This window comes from Athalia rosae, chromosome 7 (assembly GCF_917208135.1).
Source record: "Athalia rosae chromosome 7, iyAthRosa1.1, whole genome shotgun sequence".
Taxonomy (NCBI): domain Eukaryota; kingdom Metazoa; phylum Arthropoda; class Insecta; order Hymenoptera; family Athaliidae; genus Athalia; species Athalia rosae.
The window spans coordinates 15756614-15781847 of record NC_064032.1 but is presented as its reverse complement, the minus strand read 5'-3'; the positions used below and the strand labels follow the sequence as shown (position 1 = coordinate 15781847).

At 42.5% G+C, this 25234-nt stretch overlaps 2 protein-coding genes across 14 annotated transcripts in view; both read left to right on the top strand.

The window, feature by feature from the left end:
* Nucleotides 1–130: 130 nt before the first annotated feature.
* On the top strand, nt 131–23577 carry LOC105683292 (kinesin-like protein KIF13A). 5 transcript variants are annotated; one of them, XM_012395801.3, is made up of 28 exons: nt 131–346; nt 2261–2351; nt 4468–4631; nt 4713–4981; nt 7212–7459; nt 7535–7649; nt 7739–7951; nt 8029–8292; nt 8370–8619; nt 8730–8872; nt 8979–9323; nt 9565–9741; nt 9858–10383; nt 10471–10962; nt 11042–11227; nt 11319–11510; nt 11572–11865; nt 11970–12112; nt 12205–12379; nt 13729–13746; nt 15273–15347; nt 16078–16247; nt 16331–16951; nt 17038–17224; nt 17328–17525; nt 17656–17832; nt 17920–18004; nt 23108–23577. In XM_012395801.3, exons 1-28 carry the CDS (start codon nt 292–294, stop codon nt 23109–23111), a joined length of 5877 nt encoding a protein of 1958 aa, XP_012251224.2. In that variant the 5' UTR covers nt 131–291; the 3' UTR covers nt 23112–23577. The 5 variants fall into 5 exon arrangements, with proteins under 5 accessions (XP_012251224.2, XP_048514130.1, XP_048514129.1 ...); XM_048658173.1 differs by lacking the exon at nt 23108–23577 and adding an exon at nt 20732–21807 and having other exon boundaries at nt 9580–9741; XM_048658172.1 differs by lacking the exon at nt 23108–23577 and adding an exon at nt 20732–21807.
* Nucleotides 18011–25234, top strand: part of LOC105683294 (matrix metalloproteinase-14) — a 20827-nt gene continuing 13603 nt past the window's right edge. For 8 of the 9 annotated variants that reach the window (XM_048658185.1, XM_048658192.1, XM_048658189.1 and 5 more), the window contains exon 1: nt 18011–19397. In XM_048658185.1, coding sequence (XP_048514142.1) covers nt 19257–19397 — 141 coding nt within the window. In that variant the 5' untranslated portion in view covers nt 18011–19256. Of the gene's footprint in view, nt 19398–23169; nt 23299–25234 lie in introns of those variants that run through there. The other variant, XM_048658190.1, reaches the window with a different exon arrangement.

Genomic DNA, 25234 nt, shown 5'->3' with positions numbered 1-25234 from the left:
TGTTTGTGGGTTAGTTAGTGGGGCGGGTTGGTTAGGACAAGTGAAGAGTGAGGGAGGCGAAGCGAGCGCCCCTGGTGACGGGTGAACGAACTGTCAGTTGCAGCCAGGCAAAATGGCGGAGTGTGTCGTCGTACGCTCGGTCGTGAAGCGCAGCGCAGTTGGGGAGTTGAAAAAGTTACGAAATGGGGTGAAAATGATGTAGTGGCACGTCAAATGTGTGAACATTAAGAGTGTACATATTTCATAATAAAATATATTCGGAGTTCCGTGTTTAAAATAAAAAGTGCAAGCATGGCTACGGATAAAATAAAGGTCGCCGTTCGGGTTCGCCCGTTCAATCGACGAGGTGGGTAAGAGCAGCGATGTGATGGTAGATGACGAATTGACAGATAAATAGGTGTATAACTGCTACAAGATACGATACGATGCGATTCGATGCGATGTAACGCTTCGGTAGACGATAGTAATAAAACGAGACCGAGGAAAATTACAAAAATTCCTCAGCCGTTCGTAAATACGGAAACTCGTTGGATGATCGTGACAGAAAGGTTGAAAAGCCTCGGTTTCCCAGTGGGCGAATATACAGCGCTGGGACTTTCGGATTATTTCACTCCGGGTTATCATTGATTATCCGTTCGCCTCTGTATTCTCGCCCAGGGGTTGACAATTATCATTTCATCCTTTTCGCTGCATTCAAAAAGGAATTAATGCGGAGGATTCGTCGGGACTAATTTCAGTCTCGATTCTTACGTCTGCTGCGACCGTCAACCTATAATTGCTAATTTTTACGGGAAGAAAGAAAAGTATAGGCGTCTGTTACTCTCTCCTTCCCTACCCTCGCCCCGACAAAATTATGCTCTTTTCGCACGTACGAACGTATAAAGTTATCGCATCGAAAGACTCGATCAATGTTCTTTCGATCTATTTTGTCCTTATCCACGACTGATTTCATCCTCCGCAGCCTTCGTCTTCGATTCATCGTCGTCGGATTCGTTCTCTGATATAATGGAAAAAACATTGCGAATCCATCGTGTGTTGCTCGGTGCCTCGCCAAATGGCACAAATACCTGAGACTGCTTATCGAGAAATAATACAAGGTTCGACCCTTCCTTGCACCGTACATACACAAAAATATTAACGAACTCAACAGTAGCCGACCTTTATTCGAGCTCTTCGACCGATTCCGTCATTGCGCAAGATCGGTCGTTTTTTTTTAATAACCATCGCCACATATTTGGCCCGTTTTGATCGAACAATAAAAATGTTGGACCTTTTTCTCGGAATCATCAACGGGTCGCCCCGGATCTCGCACCGACGTTAGTCAATCCATCGATCGGTAGAGACACAGGATTTTTTTATTGTTGTGAACAATGGACATCGTTCAGCGCGACTGCACCGCTAAAAGTTGAAATACCAAGTAATGAAAATGTAATTCTCCATACGTATCGAAATTATCTCGTCAGCAAGAATGAGATTCGGATAAAGAATGTGCTACAACAATACCGAGTTGCGGAACCCGGCATGGCACTTGGACAACGCGATCGAATTTGATGCCGAAACGTGGGCTGGAGAAGATGTTTGACTTGAATAAGTTTTATTTGATCTACCGAATCGTAGGTGTTATACGCGGATAGGTATACCTGTAATATTTTCGAAAGTGAAGACCCGCGACACGTTTAAATCTGAGATATCGTCCTATCGTTTTTACGGTCCCAACACAACCATTCGTACGGTTGATATAAAATCGTTTCGAGGCCACCCACTGACAATGCGGTGTATACCTACCTACACCTTCGCATATGGTACCTATAAGTACATCGGTATTTGTAACTGGTAATATGTAATGCGCACAGACCTATATGCGATTATACCTCATTGTCGGAGCTTGAAAATGAATGGCTGGATACACACGTATGTAGGTATACCTACAGGTAACGATACAGTAAATCTTCCTAGCTAGCACCTCCCAACTCGGTCTCTTCATTCAATTGCGGGCCCACCTGCGCAAAAATCTGTGCGCTTCTTATATTCATATCAAAGGACGGTCGAAATGTTTTCTCTTTCCGTCTTATTTTGCGATGTTAGGACTCAATATTTACAACGAGAGGTGGACAGACGTCAGTAGCGTACGTCCATCACGATCCATTACGTGCAGGTATGGATCTACACAACGGTCTCATTTACCTGTTGGACGTGACATTGCACCATAGTACCTTTCATTCGCGTTGTCATCAATGACCGTTGATTCTTTTTTCCGCAGAATTGGAAATGGGGACACAGTGTGTCGTCGAGATGTCCAAGGAGCAAACGATCCTGCAGCATCCAACGTCCATCCAGGATAAAATTGATCGGTGAGTCGTCAACTTTTTTCTTCTGTAAGACGTTATCACAGGGGTAGCTGCACACGAGTTGAGGGCTCGGATGGGCGCCGACGAATCGATAACGGAATAAATAAAAAAAAAAAAGCCTTAATTTTCACACGATTTGTACGCAGCACTCCCATGTCTTTCCCGTAGCAGGTGATTTCCGAATATTTTTCATCCGTCCTTCAGCCTGCGTACCAGGCGTATTCGACAATCGTCTCCAATTTTTAATCCCGCTGCGTTTTGTCGCACCATCCGTTCACCCGAAAATAATACCATTGGAAAAGTCTGGTGAGGTCGCATCGTTGTCTGAAACGAAATAAGCGGCACGGCCGACCATGTAACGAACGTGGTCGTTTCACACCGTTGGAGATTCGGTCCCTTCGATCACCCTTATTGTACGGTGGATTGGAACGGATATTCATCGGTGGTTACCCAGTTATAACGTTTGGCATATGATATTTATCTATTAAATAGATACGGTTGATAAAAAATGTCTGGGTAGATACGAGGTATTGGCTACATATTTTCTCTAATACCACCTTGGAGAATATCGACCCATGACGTCGCGAGTGACGCGCGAGGGGTCTACGATTTTTGCTATTGCAGGGCACAATGGCGGCAAACGGTGGAAACTCACTGGCTGATATTTTACTTACAATTAGGTGGACACAGGTAAACGACGACGTCCTCTACCGATACATGGCTCGTTACACCTGACTATGTACGCACATCCAGCTATGCCTGCGAGTACCTAGCTCAGCGGTATAGGTATCGACATCTTGATCCACGCATCCGCTATCCTTCAAATATCCGGAGATCAGCTTCATCACGTTGACAGAGGATTCGGGCACCTGCGGATGCCGCCCTACCACCGGTGGTCATCCGGCTGACGAACTTTGGATCATACGCGACGCGTGTACCTACACCTCGAGATGAGATAACGCGATGTACATCTTTCTCTTCCACCTTTGATTCCAACAATAAATGGTGCGAGCTGGCCGATGTGTCAAATAGTTGCGCTTTGTCGATGAAACGGTTCGATCGTTCAATTATTCGCCCGCATACGCATTGTATACCTATACAGTTCGTATGTATAGTCGGAGATTCGCTATACCTGTAGTATAGTTATGTCATGTGCTCGGCGCTCCGAGGACCGTTATATACCCTCAATGGCAATCAACCGACGAAGTAAATTTCTACGTAACAACCAACAACGAATATAATGCGACGGGCAACGTGGAGGAGACCCCGGTGCACGTACGAGTCTCTGTCGCTTATTCTCACCCCCTGGAATACACCGGTGATACCTATACCTATTGCCACAGCTATACTCTGCGTTTCTCCGTTGATTCTTGTTCATTTATTCCTCGTTGTCGACATTTCTCCTCTCTTTTGACCTTCGTACGAATAAACAGAGTCGCAGTAATCATAGTTATTGCCAATGCCCTGGCGAGTTGCGGGTCTGTCTTTGCGATTCGACGCGTACCCGTCCCTTCGGCGTTGAATGGGACAGGTATAGCGGGTAACGACGGTAGCTCGGTGAATTATAATTATTCCAGTGGCGAAGTTTTTATAGGCTTTAGTCAGGGCTTTACCTGGGCGAGGTCGTAGTTCGCGTGATACGGGGTGCAGGGGCATAGGAGCGACGAAGAGGTGCCGAGGGTTGAGAGGGCACCGGTGTATAGCTGGCGCGCTCTCGTACTATACAGGTAGAAAATACGTACGTTCTATCGGACGCTTTCTTCATCGAGCACGTCTACCCCACGCACAATTATGCACGACGTGTATCGCTTAGCGGGAACCGCGTTTAATTTCTATCTTATCCCGTTCGATTTTATGGGATAACTCCTAGCTTATGCCGGAATGTAAATATAAATATTGTGTACGCAGGGCGTCCCGGAATTATCGTGCAATTTTCACAGATACGAACGAGGCGCTCGATGCGATGGGTGATAACGACCCGCATGGATCAATATTTAGAAAGCGCATTATCTCAGCGCTCCTCGTCAACTCGAATTCAAAGTGAAAATCAAACATTTTCCGGTAGCTGGATGGGTTCTGATGTGCGATTGATAACTTTCCCTCTTTTTTAATGTTACAGGAACAAACCGAAGACTTTCGCATTTGATCACTGCTTCTTTTCTCTGGAACCAGGATCGGAGAATTTCGCCAGTCAGGAAGTCGTTTTCAATGCATTGGGTCGCGACATACTCGACAACGCGTTTCAGGGCTACAACGCTTGCATCTTCGCTTACGGTCAAACTGGTAATACCGATGGTTCGATACGTGTCGCGCTCGCCGGTGAGGAGAATCCTTTTCTTACCTATTGAATGTTGTGTTCCACAGGTTCTGGAAAGTCTTACACGATGATGGGGAGCGGTGATAACAAGGGTATAATACCCAGGCTATGTGACAATCTCTTTGACATGATTGCGAAACAGCAGAGTTCAGAATTGAGCTATAAAGTTGAAGTTTCCTATATGGAAATATACAACGAGAAAGTGCATGATTTGTTGGACCCGAAGCAGAACAAACAGTCGTTGAAAGTTAGGGAACACAACGTCTTGGGACCTTACGTAGACGGACTGAGTCAACTCGCCGTCACCGCCTTCCAGGTTTGGCATCACATTGTTTGATCGATCCAATATACAGATTTATAGATACGAGGTATTCCACGTCAAATGGGTCACTTTTTACAAAATATCTTTCGAATCTGATGAAACTTTTTCAATTGAGGGGTCTTATTAACGCCCAAAAATCCACTTTTTTGGGGGGTTTTCTATGCTATTCGTACGTCTTTTGATCTCAGGAATCCGAATCCCGAGCTTAGCTGGAGTCAGGTAGCCACGGGCGCGCGGTTTGTTGTGGGGTGTGACCTCTGCTCAGCCCCGAAGGTGACGTCTCACAACAAAGCGCTACGCTGCTGGCTACCTGACTCCAGCAAAGCTCGGGTTTGCTGGTGAATTGAGAAATTCGAATATTACGACCCATCGTGTCTTAATTTTTCTACACCCAAGAGCGAATAATCGATAATTACTCGATCGATTACATGAGTAGATGATTTTGGCTTCTAAATTTGGATTTCTGAGCTGATTACACGTGAGATTACCTTTGAAAAGCAAAAAAAAAAATCGATTTTTGGGCCAAAAGTAAAGTAGTTTAAAAATTGATTGTATTACACTTTTCTGACGTATTTTGACCTCAGGAATCCGAATCTAAAAGAAAAATTGATCTATCTCTAAAATTGACCGAGTTATCGCCAATTTTCAGCTTTCTGGGGTCAAAAATAAAAAATTTATTTTATAGTCTATCTTAATGTAATTTGAGCTCAGGAATCCGAATATGGAAGAAAAATTGATCTATCTTCAAAAATGATCGAATTATCCCCATTTTTTCGCGATTTTTGGTATAAATTTGAGGATATCTCGAAGGGAAAAAATCGTAGCTCAATTTGGACGACGGATTCGTGTTCCTGAGGTCAAAATACATAAGAAAAGTGCCATACGATCAATTTTAAAAAATAAAAATTTTTGGCCAAAATTTGAAAAAATCGTAAGGGGTACCCCTTGGAAAAATCTCAAATTTTTGGCAAAAATTTTTATTTTTTAAAATTGATCGTATGGCACTTTCCTTATGTATTTTGACCTCAGGAACACGAATCCGTTGAGAAAATTGAGCTACGATTTTTTCCCTTCGAAATATCCTCAAATTTATGCCAAAAATCGCGAAAAAATGGGGATAACTCGGTCATTTTTTAAGATAGATCAATTTTTCTTCCATATTCGGATTCCTGAGCTCAAATTACATTAAGATAGACCATAAAATAAATTTTTTATTTTTGACCCCAGAAAGCTGAAAATTGGCGATAACTCGGTCAATTTTAGAGATAGATCAATTTTTCTTTCAGATTCGGATTTCTGAGATCAAAATACATCAGAAAAGCATATTAAAACCAATCAAACCAGCGATTTATTTTTTGCTCAAAAATTGAATTTTTTTTTGGTTCTTCAAGAGTAATCTCACATATAATCAGCCTAGGAATCCAATTCTGAAAGCCAAAATCATCTACTCGTGCAATCGATCGAGTAATCATTAATTATTCGCTGTTGGGAGCAGAAAAATTAAGACATATCGATTGGTTTTAGTCGTAGACCCACTTTGATTCGTCGCAATCCATGCATGGGTCGAAATATTCGAATTTCTCGGTCTACGAGGGAGCCCGAGCTTTGCTGGAGTCAGGTAGCCACGGGCGCGTGGTTTGTTGTGGGGCGTCACCTCTGCTCAGCCCTGAAGGTGACGTCTCACAACAAAGCGCTACGCTGCAATCCATGCATGGGTCGAAATATTCGAATTTCTCATTTCACCAGCAAACCCGAGCTCAGCTGGAGTCAGGTAGCCACGGGCGCGCGGTTTGTTGTGGGGTGTGACCTCTGCTCAGCCCCGAAGGTGACGTCTCACAACAAAGCGCTACGCTGCTGGCTATTCCTGCCCTGTCTTGAAATCAATTTTGCAACAAGTTCATATTTTACCCCAAAAAACCGCCAAGCCAGCCTAAGATTCTTCTCGACAATTCGTGCTGAAATTCAACAATTATTTTGTATGATATTCTGTTGTATTTGGATTAAAAAACCCGTCCCGCAAGCTCGGTTCTTTCATCATATTTTGAATACCAAATAGATTTCGACATAGAACGGATCCTCGGCCCATTTTGAAATTTACAAGGATTGAAGTAGAGGCATTGAACTAATTTTTAAGAATTGCCGCGTTATCTGAAATTCACTTCACAATTATTCGCTAATATACATATACGGCTTGGATTGCTAAGAATTCTTCTGTTATTTTCAGGACATAGACAATTTAATGGCAGAAGGAAACAAATCTCGAACGGTCGCGGCTACTAACATGAACTCTGAAAGCTCGCGTTCGCACGCTGTGTTCTCCGTTGTTCTTACTCAGACGTTGACGGACAGCAAGAGCGGCGTTAGTGGCGAGAAAGTTTCGCGTATGTCTCTGGTAGATTTGGCGGGCAGCGAACGAGCCGTTAAAACAGGGGCTGTGGGTGACAGACTCAAGGAAGGCAGCAATATTAATAAGTTGGTATCACAAATGCTCCGTATTTTGTACATGTTAACGAAACGGGAATGTACTCATCCTCGGACTCATTTCAGGTCACTCACGACACTGGGTCTTGTGATATCCAAATTGGCGGATCAAAGCTCAGGTGGGAAAAACAAAGACAAATTCGTACCTTACAGAGACTCCGTACTTACGTGGCTACTCAAGGTAGGTACCTCGCCGAATTATTAACGAGTAAGTTACAGTGTTGAAGAACGGAGCAAAGTCGATTGTAAAAGATGTATTCAATTTTCAAGGACAATCTTGGAGGTAACAGCAAGACTGTAATGGTAGCGACGATATCGCCGGCCGCTGATAATTACGAGGAGACACTGTCTACGCTACGCTACGCGGACCGAGCCAAAAGAATAGTTAACCACGCCGTTGTTAACGAAGACCCCAATGCCAGGATCATCCGTGAACTCAGGCAGGAAGTTGAAGCCCTCAAAGAAATGCTGCTGCATGCAACGGTGGTTATTCACGCCTGTTCTCATTGTCATTATAATGTCGAAGGTAATCGAATGTTCATGTAATCTGTATAATCTAGGGTCAAGGATCTGTTGTTGGACAGCAGCGTACGGACATTACGGAAAAACTGTCGGAATCCGAGCGTCTAATGAAGGCCATGTCTCAAACTTGGGAGGAGAAATTGGTGAAGACCGAAAGACTTCAACACGAGCGACAGCAAGCGCTGGAAAAAATGGGAATCAGTGTACAAGCTTCAGGCATACAAGTCGAGAAAAACAAATATTATTTAGTCAACCTTAACGCAGATCCGAGCTTGAACGAGCTCCTAGTTTATTACCTGAAGGTGCGTTTGGCTTTCATCGGGTTGTGAACCTTGGTACAATGAATTTGTGCTTCTTTATTTTCGTTCATTTCTTTCAGGAACAAACTCTAGTGGGTGGCCGATCTGCGGCGATACCGCAAGACATCCAACTGCATGGGCTTGGAATTCAGCCTGAACATTGTGTAATAACTATTGAAGAATCAGGCCTGTACATGACACCGCTGAATGGGGCCCGATGTTTCATTAATGGGAGTCAGGCAACTGACAGAACGCCGTTGCATCACGGGGACAGAATTGTGTGGGGGAACCATCACTTTTTCAGAGTAAATTGCCCCAGAAATGCGACGGGTTGGTAGCATCTTTATTAATTTATTGTCGGCATTCTTGAACCGCGACTCCCCGTTTTGGATATTAATTCCGTGCCTGGTCATCGATTTTAAGAACGAGTTATATTTTAGCGGTTAGCAGCGAACCTCAGACTCCGGCGCAGAACATCGACTACAATTTTGCACGAGAAGAGCTTATGCTCAACGAATTGTCAAACGATCCCATTCAGACCGCCATTGCCAGATTGGAAAAACAGCACGAGGAAGACAAACAAGTACATATCGCTTACGCTATATTACTTCTCAATCGTACAATCTCAGTTTCCTTTCATCCGTCCTACCCTGGGATAACGTTCTAACGTTTGGCCCACTTTTATTCAGGTTGCTTTGGAGAAGCAAAGACAAGAGTACGAACGGCAGTTTCAACAATTACGTAATATATTATCTCCATCAACACCGTACTCCCCTTACGTGCCGTACGATCCTTTACGTGGGAGCCAAGGTGGCAAACCAGCTTGTACTCCGACTACCCAAATGCGGGTTGAAAAGTGGGCGCAGGAACGCGACGAAATGTTCAAGCGTAGCTTGGGTCAACTCAAAGCCGATATTCTCAGAGCTAATTCCCTGGTGCAAGAGGCAAACTTCTTGGCAGAGGAGATGGACAAACAAACCAAGTTCAGCGTCACCTTACAAATACCACCCAACAATTTGAGCCCGAATAGAAAGGTATAAATTTGATCGCTGTTTATATGAGGTGGTTAAGGAGAATGAATTAAAAATGAAATCACACGGCGTTGAAACCGACTAACGACCGCTGACAGAATTTTCAGACAGTTGCAGGCCACCTTATTACTGACGCGAGATCGTGTCGTCATTTTTATTTCTTTTTCAGCTGTTTAATTTGATTTTCTGTTTGCTTAGGTTCATTAATTTTTGATTTATGATTTCAACACTCTTACCCATGTAGAGTGTATTCTTTCAGAGAGGGGCGTTTGTCAGCGAACCAGCAATATTGGTGAAAAGAATAAATATGGGTAGTCAAGTCTGGTCGATGGAAAAACTTGAGAACAAACTTGTGGATATGCGCGATATGTACGAAGACAGAAAAGATTCTCACAACAACCAACGGCTACCCACCGTCAAGGTGAGAAAGAAATCCTGGTCATTCTCCTATCAGAATAGAATCATTTGATTAACGGAAATTGCATCAAATTAGAATTGCTGACTCTGCGAATAATGCAAATATTGTTTATGACATAGGATGAACTGCCTGGAAAAACTCAGGATCCATTTTACGAGTCCCAAGAGAACCACAACCTAATTGGTGTTGCCAATATATTTCTGGAAGTCTTATTCCACGATGTGAGACTAGATTATCATACACCGATAATCAGTCAACAAGGCGAAGTCGCGGGTCGTCTGCAGGTTGAGATGAGTCGAACGTCCGGTCAATTTCCTCAAGATCGTATCTGTGAAGCAGCCTCGGACTCTTCGTCGGGTGATTCGACATCCTTTGAGCAAGACGATTACTCCGAATCGAACCACATAACGTGTCGTATTACCATCAAACAAGCCAGTGGTCTACCACTTTCTCTGAGCCATTTTGTGTTCTGTCAATACATATTCTGGGGACACCCGGAACCTATAGTTGTCCCCCCTGTAGTGAATCCCGAATTGCCAGTGACTCATTTTGCCGCAGGACACAGGGATTCCCTTGCATTCAAATTCGAGCACACCAAGGACTTTACGGTGCCCATCACTGACGAGTTTCTTGAACATTGTTCAGGTAAAATGTGTGGGACGCTATTTTGTTAATTGACTCCCCTGATGAGGGATTTAAAGAGAATGCTCGAGAATGTTATTCCATTTCCAGAAGGTGCATTGAGTATAGAGGTTTGGGGTCACAGAAGCACTGGATTCTCTCGAAGTAAGCCAGGCTGGGAAGTGGAACAGCAACAATTGGCCAAGGCAAGGTCGTTGGCCGATCGATGGGCGGAATTAACTCGGAAGATTGAACTTTGGGTAGAAATTCAGGAACTCAACGAATTGGGAGAATACACACCGGTTGAAGTGGCTGCTAAACCAGACATGTTGACTGGCGGCGTTTACCAACTGCGACAGGGACAGCAGCGGCGAATTCAAGTTCGAGTGAAACCGGTCCAGAATTCAGGTACTCTACCAATAATCTGTCAGTCAATTTTAAACATTGGTGTCGGATCGGTTTCGGTCAGAAATCGCTTGCAAAAGCCGCTAGACAGCTACCAGGAAGAAGACCTCAGTGTTCTCAGAGAAAAGTGGAGCGAGGCTTTGATGCGAAGGCGACAATACTTGGATCAACACATTCAAAAGCTCATAAACAAACAAGGTTTGCAGTTATTTCTAATTTATGATTGGAATAGTTAGTGAATTATTGTGAGATACGATAAGCCTCTATTCCAATGTAGCCAATAAAACGGAGCAGGATATAGAGAGAGAACAGAGCTTGTTAGATCAATGGGTCAGTTTAACGGAAGAACGGAACGCAGTTCTGGTCCCAACTCCTGGCTCTGGGATTCCTGGTGCTCCAGCTGATTGGATCCCTCCTCCAGGCATGGAGCCCCACATTCCGGTGCTGTTTCTTGATTTGAATGGTGAGAATATTGTCGCCAATTATAATCTACAGCAGATAAATTATACTCGTTGCAACTTTGAACGATAATAACTGTTCAATCCCTGTTGAAGCCGATGATCTTTCGACTCACCAGTCAGGCGAAGAAGTCTCGATAACTGGCCTGAACTCGATTTTACCAAAGGAGCATGGAAATAAATTTTACAACCTACCGATCATACGACACCTTGAGAAGGATGTGTGTGCTATTGCGGCATGGGACTCGAGCTTGCACGATAGTGTTAATTTGAATAGGGTCACGGAAGGTAAATTGGTATACTCTTATAATGTCTATGAATATGAGAAAAAATTTACCGAAACTTTCAGCTAATGAGAGAGTCTACCTCATCCTGAAAACAACTGTCAGGCTGTCACATCCGGCACCAATGGACTTAGTGCTTCGTAAAAGACTTGCATTAAATATTTACAAGCGACAAAGTATAACCGATAGGTTTTTCAAGAGGATTGTGCGAACGGATTGCTTGTCACAAAGTGGTGTCACCTATGAAGTAGTTTCCAATATACCCAAGGCCAGTGAAGAACTTGAGGACAGGGAAAGCCTTGCTCAAATTGCTGCCAGTGGAGAAGACAGTAATCTATCTGATGGCGAAACCTATATAGGTAAGCAAAGCATCCTTTCTTGAAGTTCGTGAATGAGTTTGTGGAGTGGTCCCAAAAATGGTACAATTTACTTCATGTCATTATATTACTTTAATCGGATACAGAGAAGTACACGCGTGGAGTGTCTGCTGTTGAGAGCATTTTAACTTTGGATCGTCTGAGGCAGAGTGTGGCGGTTAAAGAGTTACTTCAAGCACAGGGACAACCGCTTATGCGCAAGACTGCCAGCGTACCAAACTTTTCCCAGGTATTACACCTACTACCTCAACTTAGACCGAACGTTTGTACAATTTGACAAACATCTTACTATTATGCCTTTCCTATTCATCGCATTCACAGATCATGAGATTCGATACCTCAATGGAATCCCTGGTCAACGTGGCGCGGTCGGAAAGCGTTACTGATTTAAATTCAGAGCTAACCGGTCTACCTCACACACGCCGAACTCTGCCTGGACATGCAAAGGGCGATGAAAACAGCTTCTTGACCACACCGCCGAAACCTTTTGGAATTGGTAAGAGAATCAACAACATACTGACAAAATACATGGCGTATAGGTACTTAACCGATGATTACTGGTATATCTGTCATGGAACGAAAAGTGAATATAACATTTCATCACATTCTATAACTTCGATGGTGTCCATTTTTGATTCAAATAACATCCGGAGTTGAAGTTTTCCAGAGTTTTAATTGAGTTTGAGTCGAAATAGTCCAACTTTGATCATAATTCATTTAATTTGTCATGCTTATTCGTGATAAATGTTTCAAAGTGCTTGAAACTTCAGGGAATTATTTTATTCCATTACACATAATTATAATTTAATTGCGTCTCGAGTTTGATCGACTATTCCCGATTTTCCGGTTCTCCTCATTGAGCTGTTCTCATTTTCATAATTGTTCAGATTCAACAATGCAGTCAGTTCTTCTTGCAATCAGTATTTTTTTCTGAGATGTGGCTTATGTGGTGTTTTTAATATCTTAACATCTTAACAATCCGCAATTTGCAATTGACCACACCCTATCGATTCTCCGACTATGCGCAAATCACGTCCGTAGATTCTTTTTTTGTTCACCATTCCATTCCCTAGCATACAGTGTCCATCGACACCTCCTTTATCTCACAAAGAAATCACTCTCATTTACCGCCAGCGCTTGCGTTTCATATAAGCTCATAATTAGCTAGCGAATATTTGCCTTTGTTATCAGCTATGGAGAAAGACTGTGGGAAGTCTTCTGTACTTACTTTGCATAACTGAGATTTTGAGTATGAGAATTGTTGCGCAGCACACTTCCATACGTACGGCGTCTGGATGATTCATGACTTGAACACCAATAGCTGGTCACTTTGAAGCAGACTTTGTCAATTTGATTCGTTTTTTTTTCCTCCTTTAATTGTCAAATGGAACCTTTATATTTCAACCAGCTTCTATTATGATGTTGCGTAACATCACGATGTTCATCTTTGGTCCCATACATTTTTCAAACTAATTCAAAAAGAAACGAAATTTTGACGCATTGCTAAAAATCCCAATTTTGTTGGCTTTGAGAAATAGTATGAAACCAGCTAAAATCGCCATAGAAAGGCTGAATGAAGGCCCTCAAAACTATTCAAATTTCAATCACAGCATTCGAGATGAGCAACGTGAATCCATTTTTACAAGTCTGCCTAATGTTTTAGCGGTCGGTACATAAAGCTTGACCACTTATCACATAATGAACTGAACTTGGCACTTGACGAGCATAAAAACTTTGAATTAAGCTAGATCCGATGAATAAGAAACTAATCAATTTATGCAACTTCTTTGTTCCTCTGTTTAACACTACGACTACTACTTCTACCACTATTTCGGCCCATCCAAGGCTCCATTCTGAACTCAGGTAAAATGGAGTCTTGCTTTGATATTTATTTCATGCCGTGCAATAACGAGCAATAATGATTAGTAACTCTGTCTCGTGAGTGGTTGAGTCTGTCTGTTGTTTAATTTTGTGGCTTGCCTCCAATTGAATTCCTCATTGCCTTGTCAGCCTACTTGCCGCCAAAATATTTATCTTGCACAATGTTCAGGAGTATCAGAAAAATCCACGAATATCTACCCAAAACAATTAACCAGCACGACGCACCATTATTTTATTTCTTGTGTCCAATAAACGGTAAAACTTTTGGGTGCAACTAACTTTGTGCGAAGTTTGCTATAAATCAATTCAGCTCCATATAACTGGATTAAATTTGCTTGCGTAGTAATCCATAGTTTGCTTGTTTGTTGCTTAAATTTATGTGTTTTCTCATCCGAATGCATTGCTCGTTCACCGTCTTGCTTCTGCAGCTAGCCAGTTTGTTTGATCGTAGTCAAATTGATAGTTAGCTCAATACCAACCTGTAGTTATTATTCGTTAGCTTACCGTTAGCATTGCAGTATTGTATCACTCCATGTATACATATACTGATCACAAAAATGTTCAACACACCCCAGGTATGACTGCCTGCTGATTTTACATACAGGCACATGACTAATGGAAATCACTTCATTCGAAGTATGCTATCACGCTAGCCTGATATTTCGCGACTTTTTATTCAGATTCATACCTAATTCACGGAAGAAATGATTTTCATTTGAAATAGCTGTATCATATTGGACAGAATCTGATGTTTAGTGTGACTTAAATACCTATTTATAGATGTGTGCGTGTGTGCTCGCGTACAAGAATGTTGCGTGTGTGTTGAATGTGTTAAAAATAAAGGAGATCGATGATTTCAGATGAGGAAATAATTTCTCATGGAATTTATCGATTTAATTATCTACTTCCTTTTTGTGACGAAACCGTTGAGTCATTGGATGTGTGTCGTTTATGCTGAATCATAATCTAGTAGTATTTGTTCATGTACACGTATACAGGTACATTCCTGCATATCTAACGTGTAAAACGACCAAGCTGAACTGTAAGCTCGCTGTAGCTGTCAAACAGGAATAAATTGAAAAATTGTGGGAGTTGGTCACTCGTATGTTCCTTTGTAAGTTATGAATTTTCAACTGAGCTTATCATAAGGTAATACGGTATTCGGAATGCTCAGTCAAACCTGTATACTTGAAAATTTGAATGCAACAACGTCTGGGACGCGGTTACTTTTGAGACATCATCGAACTGCATGTCTATTTCGAAGAGTAATTCACTAAACAGTACAATGGAATTCATAGCTTCATGATCTGTAGATGACGAAATCCACCAAATGTGAAAATTCGGGAAACCGACTAGGTGCCTTTATTTTACCATTACAATCGATTACACGCGGTTCAGTTTTGTTCCAATTCGTAATTTTCTGTTCACAAACTGCTGCTGAAAATACATTGAGATGACTGGTACCATTGACGCTAATATTTGTAACGAATGGGTCTGTCTCGTTTCAGCGAGACCAACATTCCTCAACCTGAACCTGAATCTCAACTCACTGACACGTCTGCAACAGTCCACCTCTGCCAAGTGTAGGTGACGCTAATTATTTGTGGCTCTTTTGAACCTTCTCTATATCTTTTTTTGCAACCCTAAAAGTTAACAATGTTTTCAGAAGGGTTCAGTAATTAGTGATGGTTCAAAAAAGCCGTATTCGTTGCTGTTGTAGCTATTCGTCTAGATGGTTTCGTTCTGTAAATTTTGTTTCAGCCTTGGTTTGTTAATTTTCCTACAATTTTAAGATTTGCAGCTTGTAGTTATAAATTTATTTTTATTCGTTATTTCATTCTTTCAGCTGACGTATTCCATTTTCAAACTTAGATTTAGCAAATTCGATGACATGAAGGCATTTCTCCAAATCTAAATCACAACCTTAGAATACCCCTGTTATTGGTATCTGGAACAACTGTCATACCTACATCTGAATCTGGGATACGTTTCATTATGATATAAATAGCATGGCTTGATTTTCTTGTGATAAGTTTTATTTTGTAAATTGGCTAATATTTTTTCAGAACCGACCTGGCACCATTAATTTTAAGACGCTCCCGAGTTGAAACAAATTACTCAAGAGAATCCTCATTTCAAATTCGTCATTTATCATGATGACTTTCTCTCGCATACGTGATTGGCTAAATAAAATCCCATAATCAGAATTGTTGAAATGTGTGGCCAGACCGGCCCTGACACCCGTACGCTATTATGCTATAGTTTATCTCTTTCAAATTCTTATCGGTAATCAAAAATGTGATTGTTTTATAGCATCTCCCAATATCGTTGCAAGCAAACTTGGTCTTCGGATGACAACACTTCACGAAGAAACAACGAACTCTACTAATCAGCCACTAACTCCAACCCCAACATCTTCGCCTTCGCGGGAAGAGGATGAAGATAAAAGCGACGCTTATTACTCGGAGTATGATGCTTATCAAGTGAGTGCTTTACCCTCGATGTGATATTTTTTTTCGTTCAGATCGTCAGGTGTTGTTGTAATCGCATATTTGTGAATTCACAGCCATCGTCAAAGCCTACAAAGCCATTAACTTCGTCACGAACTTTAGACTCCCTGGTTGAGCTTCAATCGGCAAAAATAAATACACCTAGCATGAGCAGCAGCGGCTATGGATCTCAAGCAGTTTCCTCGACAAATCTTACCTCCGAAGACTCCATATCAATAAAATCTATCAGTGTCGATGAGACTCCTGACTTAGAGTACAGAAATCTCTTGGAGAGCAAGAGGACAGACAAAATGGATAGTTCTTCGGTAGAAGAAAGGCCTGAAGAACATCAGGAGAAAACCGATCTAATCCAAGGCAATTTGAATACCCAGGAAAACGTTGTTGGCCACAAGACAGAGGGTCCCGCTCTAAGCTCATGGGAGAAGGCGAGTGGTTACTCACGGAATACCATTATAAATTCGATCCAAATTGATCAGAAAGAGCGGGATGATAGCAAAAACACAATGAACAAAGCACACACGCAGGGAAATGAAATTACGTCTGATCAAGAACTAGAGCAAAATGACGTTGACGACGATGAAAAAATTGAAATCGAGGTCCGTCGAGCGTCTAATTCCGATGAAGATAACCCCCTAGAAGGAACCTCAGTTGTTCGTACAAAACTACCTCTTGGCAAAGTAAGCCTCGAAAATCTCTGAAGTTCGTTTCTTCGTTAAAGACAAATGTGTGGTACATTTTTATTGTTGCAATATGTTTTTGGCAGGTTGTCAGGCGAAGAAAAGTTTCCAGTGGTAGCGGGAGACCTGCAAGTTGCCAGCATCGAGCATCCTTCCCGATGGTTCGTTCGCAGTTATCCGAAAGTAGAGCGGCCGTTCGTCTCGAGCAGTCCTTACACCCTGGCATGTCTTACGAGAACGGCGATAATAACAGCTCCACAGAGCGCATTGATGGTTCGTAGTTGAAAACGTTAACGAAGCTGCCGTACAGTCGACGTTGTAAACCATTTAACGAACAGATGTCAAGGTCGGTCAATTTCATACCTTCATTTCGTAGATGATGTTAGTGATAAAACTTCGGCGTTTGATACGCGATCCGACCTGACGAGGATCGAGGCTCCGTTGCCGGATTGGGTTGTCGTTGGCGAATCTGTTCTGGTGCGCCCTTATAGCTCTTCCGGAGTTATTGCATACGTTGGTGCTACCGAATTTGCCTCTGGAAACTGGATCGGTGTTGAATTAGACGCTCCAACAGGTAGGTTCATCCGTGATTGCCCCGAGGGTTCTTCCCTCCATCCGTTGTACAATACATTACAAGTTCAAGTTGCCAGTTATAAATATTTGTTTCGTCTGAAGTCTCGGTAAGTTTATTTCGGGTATTGTAGGAAAAAATGACGGTACCGTACAAGGCCACAGATATTTTACGTGTCGACCAAAGTACGGGATTTTCGTGAAGGTGGACAAGCTGATTCAAGACAGACGAGGCAGGGCTCTTCGAAGCTATACCAAACAGGAACCGACGCCACCGCCAAGTGTATCCATGCATAGGAGTACAAGCAGAGGTAAATGCTCGTATTTCAGACTCTCTTTGGCCAAATTTTCAAGCATCAAAATCTTTGACATGAAATGTCTCGCCTTGTGAATCTTAGGAGAAGGTCTTCATTCCCTGCATCGAAGTCGGAGCCGAGGTGAAGGCTTATCAACCGTAGGCACACGGTTATCTCCCCGAAGCAAGTAAATAATTTAATATCTGCTACGTTGGTGGGTGAATGAGCCAAGCTGCTCCATCATACCTTTATTTCACCGTAACTTAATTAATTATATATATCTCATATTATTGCTCGCTATATGCCTACCATTCACGTAGCATAACAGTGTGTCCAGTCCCAAATAGAGTACCTTATTTTGGAAACAGGTAGAATATATCGTATGATGGTTATCACCTATTTTATCGATATCACCACTTTTATTATCAATATTTTTTGCATTACTATCTTTATCATTATTTTTACCACTATTATTTTTATTATCATTGACATTATTGATATAGTCGTTATTATTGGCATCATGTCATGCAAACAGAAAATACAAAAGAGAGATCTCACGAGTCGAGCTGTACACAGACATAATCGTCCACACGGTTACGAGTCGAGTGGAATTTATACATAATACTGGATGATGTGAGAGAGCAAGACGGAAGAACAATAATATATATGGGATAACTCATGTCGAGTTGAACGAAAAAATCATATTTTCCCTGTGAACATCTGAAATTGTCTCGTTCTCGATACAATCAAAGTGGGATCAATTTTTTTTGTTTTCAACACGGTAGAACAATCAATTTCCAATGAATCAGATTTTCCAAGTCAACGGAAATAGAGATCCGTGTCAAGAAATTTTCTCTGAAATAAACTCGACCCTTGTGATACCTACTTTTATTGTGCGTAAGAATGGAAAAATCTGAGATGGTCGGGAAAAAATATAATTTTTCCGTAGGATTTGACATAAGTTTCCCATATGATATATATTTTATATATGGGGGGGATCCGACTTAACTCAACCACTCTACAGTCTTCACCCCCTGGGATTCGACCGAAACTTTTTTCCCCGCTAGAACTCGAACACGACATATTTTTTTAAGAGGTTTTTTGAGTGCTCTTTACGATGTATTTATTTTTCAGAATTTCACGATATTCAAAATTGCTGAAAATCATATTTCCATAAAAACAATACGGATTTATCCTTCATCCAATTTCTGACAGAAAGAAGTGTTTTTAAATCGTATAATCGAGAAATATCGATCTCGTGATTTCGAGAGCTTTTCTTTTGTTTCGATACTTTTTCAAACACCAAGAGTTGTCGGACCTTGCCTACAGATGGTGTTTGCAACAGTTTACCAGTTACAAAAGTTTTCAAATTATTTTGGAAGAATAGAGAAGAACCATTGAAAAATGAAACATATTCCAATTCTGCGAGGTAGTTAAACATGTCAATAATTGTGAAATGTGAGTTTCTCTGTTCTCAATCCACGGATAAGAGTTGTTGGACGAAAAGTCGAGGTCAGTTGAGGCTCATTACGAAACTGGAGAAGCATGGGGAAATTGAAGCTCAATTCTATCCGAATAAGGTATTTATTCATTGTTGTTGATTTGGAATTGAATATTTTTTGGATCCATTCGGATCAGGCTAGGAATAGATGAAAAGTTTCACTCGAATCCAAGAAAGTGGGGTCTCCAGGGTGATCGAATCGAGCTAGATCCTCTCATATTATGATAACAAATACATAGGGTTTAGGTATAGATAATGCAATATTTGGCGTCGTGTGAAATAAACTTGGCACATAGGGGCAGGTCGACGTGTACCGGATTTCGGTCACAATTAGTTACACATACTTATATTAATTTCTAAGCATTCCACTTGATACATTACTTGAATCATCAAGTAATTTAATCAATTTTGTCAATCTCACTTGACTCTACTTGAATTTCACCTCAGTTCAAACGCAACTTTAGTATTACTAAGTCGTAAATTCCATGTTCCAATAGTGTTATCGTAACTTGAAGCAACGGAGCTGATCAAAAAGTACTGAGAGCGAAGAAAATTCAAACACCTCTTAGAAAAAGCCTCATACGTGAATATGAAATTCATTATTCTACGTGCTTAAGCTTTAAAGATTATTCTTTATTGGGATGTACGGGACATCCTTTGTATACAGTTCTAAGTAACTGCATGTCTGCATAGGGTAACACTACTATGTTTACATAGGAATAGGTGTGCGTATCCATCACTTGTTTCATATACCTGTACGCAGGTATCTTCTTTATTATGTCTTTAGCGAAATCTATCGATTCCTCTTTATTGTATCATACATATTTCCATCATAAACATGCCTACTTTTACTACTCGATATTATGTACATGTATACATTATACATACACAAAAATAGTGATAGAACATACCTAATAATTTATAGTAGCTTAGTAGTAGATCGGTAGCGTAAACGCAGTGATTAACGATAAATGATTGTATACCGATTTTAAAGATTATGCGTTAATAGAAGTTACTTTCCAAGCTAACTATTTTTTTTTTTAGCTTGGGCAAGAAAACTGAAACATAGGTGTAAAGCTGCAATTGCAGGCTTCATTCTTATACATTTTATCTTATTGTTCTTAGTTTCATTTTCTTTTATTTTCTTTTTTTGTTGTTTTACAAACCAAGTTGATCAGGAAAACAGAGTAATTAAACGAGCTTGTTCACTTGTATTATTTACATTTGTCGATTAGTCTGAAGCATTTTTAATTTTTAGTGTCGGGTCAAAACAATTCAATTCTACAAATGTATCTAGATATAAGTATTGCTTTGGAAATATCGCAAAAACTGTATGTAATTAGTGACATGTAGGTTTTTTCCTTCGTTTCGAAAGATTTGCTCGGTGGTAACTATGGCAATTCTTTTACCTAGTCTTTGATTAAGGAGACCACCTTGGCATCGTTGCGACGCCCCTAAGCTCGCAGCGGTAATGCGAAGACGTGCAGCTGACGCGGATGGAAACAAATCAAACGCCAACAAACGTAAATTTTATTATTGTAATAAATGGGATATCAGCTAGCTAGGCGATGAATATAACCGATATTACATACATACGCACGTACACACACACACATACACACACACACACGCTTACACACACAGCGAATTATCGTTAAGCACGTACGTGTACGTACACACATCAAGCGCAGGATCATTGCGTCAACCCAGAGATGGTTTGTACGATGATCCCTTTCGGCGAACCGCACTAAAAATAATTATCCCAAAACGAAGAGCCTTTCTCATTGAATCCAAGACACGTAATCGCACGAGCCGTAAACCAATAGAGTCTTTGGGTTGGCGATTACTGTAATTCAAAAGTGAAAAGAAATAGGTACTAAATTTGTCCAAACTATGAGATTAGAAAGAAAGAACTTATAACAAACAATACTAATGAAGAAAACAATTCCTGTCCAATTTGAACAATACTAATATTACGACTAATTAATTACGAATAAATTATTAATTAAATGTAATATTTATTATATACAATTGTAAAATTGCCTACGGTGTAACGTTCGCTTCTCACATCGTTTCGGATCTTCCGTTGTTGTTGTTGTTATTGTTGTTATAATTATAATTATTATTATCATTGCTATTGCTATTGCTATTATTATTATTATCACTATTCTTATTCTTATTACTATTATTATTGTCTTTGTCTTATTACAACGATGATTCCGATTACTATTTAATTATTATCACAGTCATTGGTGTCATTGGTTATACGGTAATTATCCCCATGATGATAACCGTTGTCCGAAACGATTTGACTGGCGAACATTGCGCCGAAAAGGTCTCTGTCCAATTTGGTAGTTAAGGTTGTCGGAAGAACACACAAGTTTTAAGTAATTTACGCGTCGATACGATGCTACATGCGGCGTCTGGCGCAAGATGAGAGGAAGAGAGGAAAAAAAAAAAAACAAATAAAATTTTTATTTCAATCGTTATTTCGATATTCATTTAGGTCTGTTTGATTCACCTTGCGTTAAACTGTGCGAGATAGTTTGGTGGATGCGTAGTTACGCGATATCGCCGGTGTGGTGAAAATTGGGGGAAAACCTGTGAAATTATTTCGAAATTGGGTTTAGTTTCATTTGGAAGAGTGGACTTGGTTTTGCATCAAGGCGACCGTGGTGCTGATTTCGAGGCATCGCCGTGTCTCAGCGGTATACATACCGCACTTTATTCGAATCATTGTCATTTCATTATTCACCGTTGACTCGTTTATCGATAACGACGATGAATATCCGGCGACGCGTCCAGCATTGCTCTAAGCTCGCTCCATCCCCTATGCGCCCTGATCTGAGACAATGTCCATTCCCAATACTAAATCGTCTAATTATTGTCGAATAATCCGTGCAATTCTTCGTGATACATGAAAAACACGAAGCTGTGCACAGCTGTTTAACCGAGTGTTCGTCGTGTATATTAGCATAATAATATTTAGCGTTATATTTTTTAAGAATTTAGGGATTTTCGCAAGCGTGTCGAAAGTCTGCGTTCGAAATATCAACGAGTCCGATCAATGGCAATTGAAACTACGAACGGGGTGGGGGGGTAGTAGTGCAACGAGAAAAACTTCGGCGAACGATTGAAATTGTTCGCTAATCGTTGCGGTGGTGAAAATTGTAACGAGAATTGGGAAGTCTCGTGGATAAAAGGAGCAACTGTAGAGAAGAGAAAAATATACAGCCTGTAACAAATCCGTATCCATAAGTATGTAGCATAGGTATACCGTATATCCCCTACCAATCTCCGATCTTTGATCGTGTCGTTGAAATCATTGTGCGTACGTATTATTTCGTCTTTCGTATTCTTCGATTCATCCATGCGTCGGCCAATTTGACGATTCGTTAATTTGTCGCGGTGTTACGTCTCATTCGTGCGGGTTGAGGGGGGTCAGGATATGGGACCCTTCTCCTTTCGCCAATTGATCGTTGGCCTTTTTGATATCCTCGTTAACGCCGGAACGGAAAATAGGTGGCGAGATAGCTGCAAGTGAACGTTAACAGGACTTATCGAATACAAATAATACGATACCGCGGCGAGAGCGATATACCTACGCATCGCGCATCGCGTTCGCAGTGCAAAGCGATAAAAAAAAGTAGACCAATAATCGAGGATCCCTCGACAAACATTTAACTTTCGAATGAATTTTGAGAGACCTAGGCGTTGCCCGGGTAGCCTTGGGGCGACGTACTCGCGTCGGTTTGTCAAATCTATAATAGTTTCTCATTGTTTTTGCAGATAGGGACCGGGACGGCGATCGGCGAAGTTCTTAGATACCGAAACTCGTATACCCCGTCATTCGAAGTATACCCGTTGACGCCCAGGCTTTGATTTTCCCTCGTGCAAATAGCCGCGAACGATTTTATTATTTGTCATCGTTTGGCGAATCGTGGAGAACGGGGGGCCCCCGCAGGGACGGTCGACGATCGGTAAGAGTACGAATGAACATACATGCGGGTATACCTATAGCTAAATACCATGGTGCGATAGCGGCGATAGACGTACCCACCTACCCGGACCTTCGCGTACGGGTGGACGGGTACCTACCTACGTGTACGTACGTACCTATACACACGGCGGTGCATGCGTACCTGGGTGACAACACATTTATGTATAATTATTCATTAAGAACGATTCAAACTATAACGATCCAAGGTGTGTAAATTTCTATTCTTATGGATGAAATAAATATTATTTGACGCTACTCGAACACCGACACCCTCCGAGTGATGCGAGAAGAACGTCCGTTCCGTCGCTTTCGACCCGACGAGTCGGTGGCGAGGGTCCGACTCGGAGCGGGAGGATCCCCCACGACGGGACTCGAATACATTTTCGAATTACATTTCGAGTCCCGTCGAAATCCCTCCGACCTTCGTTCGCCTCGGGTGGACCGAGGTGTGGCTGAAAATACGTGTCCCGCCAATTTCCTCCGCTCATGCATTCCCCATTCGATTTCATCCGATCTCCGCGTCCCCTTTGTTCGTCGCGCGTCTCGCGAGACGACTCGCGTCCCCGATTTGAATATAATGGAGGAAGGAATTCATCCCGCGGGAAGACGTCGACCCGCCGTCCCGGGATCCTCCGTCGAGGGCGTGTCGCGGCTCCGAGGAATCGAGGATAACACCGTCGACCGCGACCGCGGCGATGATTCCTACATCGACGATGCCCTTGCGCGTATAAGCTTTGTTAGCTTCGCGCGGTGCGGGCGCCGGTTTACATCGGCGTACCGCGGTATCGGTAGATCACCACCGCAGCGGTCGCTCGCTTCGTCAGACTCGCTCGTCGCATACCGCATCCGATTAGAACGACGTCCCGCCTTCCCGAAATGGAATATATTTAGAGATACGCGGAGATAGGAGGCACGGCCTCGCGGATGAAATCGGTTGATTCACCGTACGAACTCGGTGGAAATCGACGACGCTTCCTCGTATACATACAATGGCGTCGCTCGATCGGTAGGTACATACGTACGTACGTACGTACGTGTGCGTCGCGTTGTCTCACCTAGGCTGCCTCGTGAATCAACATCCGCGCTGCACCGATTTAGGTGTCACCCGCGGTGATAAGATACCCGCGGATGACTCGTCGTTAGCGTTTCCTCGATTCGCCCGCGTTGCTGGCTGATCGTTGATCCCCGTTATAGCCGTAGATGTCCCGTCGAAATGACCGGGAAGACCGTCGTATCGCATCACGGAGTTCGTCGGTAGGCGTTCGACGTCCGATGATAATCTCGCCGAGATTTCCACTCGCCGGGGGGGGGTGGAAGGGGGGAGGGGGGCCGACGATATCGAAACTCGGAAGCGAAGCGTGGAGTTAGTTTCAGATATTCGGCGACTCGCGGCGATCGGTAGAATAATCGGCGGGTCACGCTCGTTGCCGGTGTCAAAATCGCTGTCTATTTGGAAAGCCCGTCGGAGGTGGCGGCGGTGGTGCAACCTTTTCGATTCACACCCGATTGCCCCCGCGTTCCCCCCGACGCCGCCCCGGATTATCTCGGCCTCCGATATTTCGTCAGGGAATTCGGTCCGGGATGGCGGGTACCGATCCGGCCGCCGCCGCGCACGCCGAGGAAGAGAAATCCAACGGCGGTCGAACGACGGAGACCGCAACGGCGACGTGGGATATCCTCGCGGACGCGGAGTCTTCCCTTATCAATAGCGAGAAAGAAGCCCGTCCGTACCTACGCCATCACGGTTTCCGGCTAATCGGCCCCAAGTCTCCTCGAGATGTAAACATTTTTCCTCTCCTCCGTTCGGTCATTCCTTCTCTGATTCAAAGAAAATTCCCCGCGCAGTTTCACATCCGTAAGTTCCGGCAAACTCTGAGGTCTGAGGTTCGCGTCGTACGGTCGTTCGTTATCTCCGT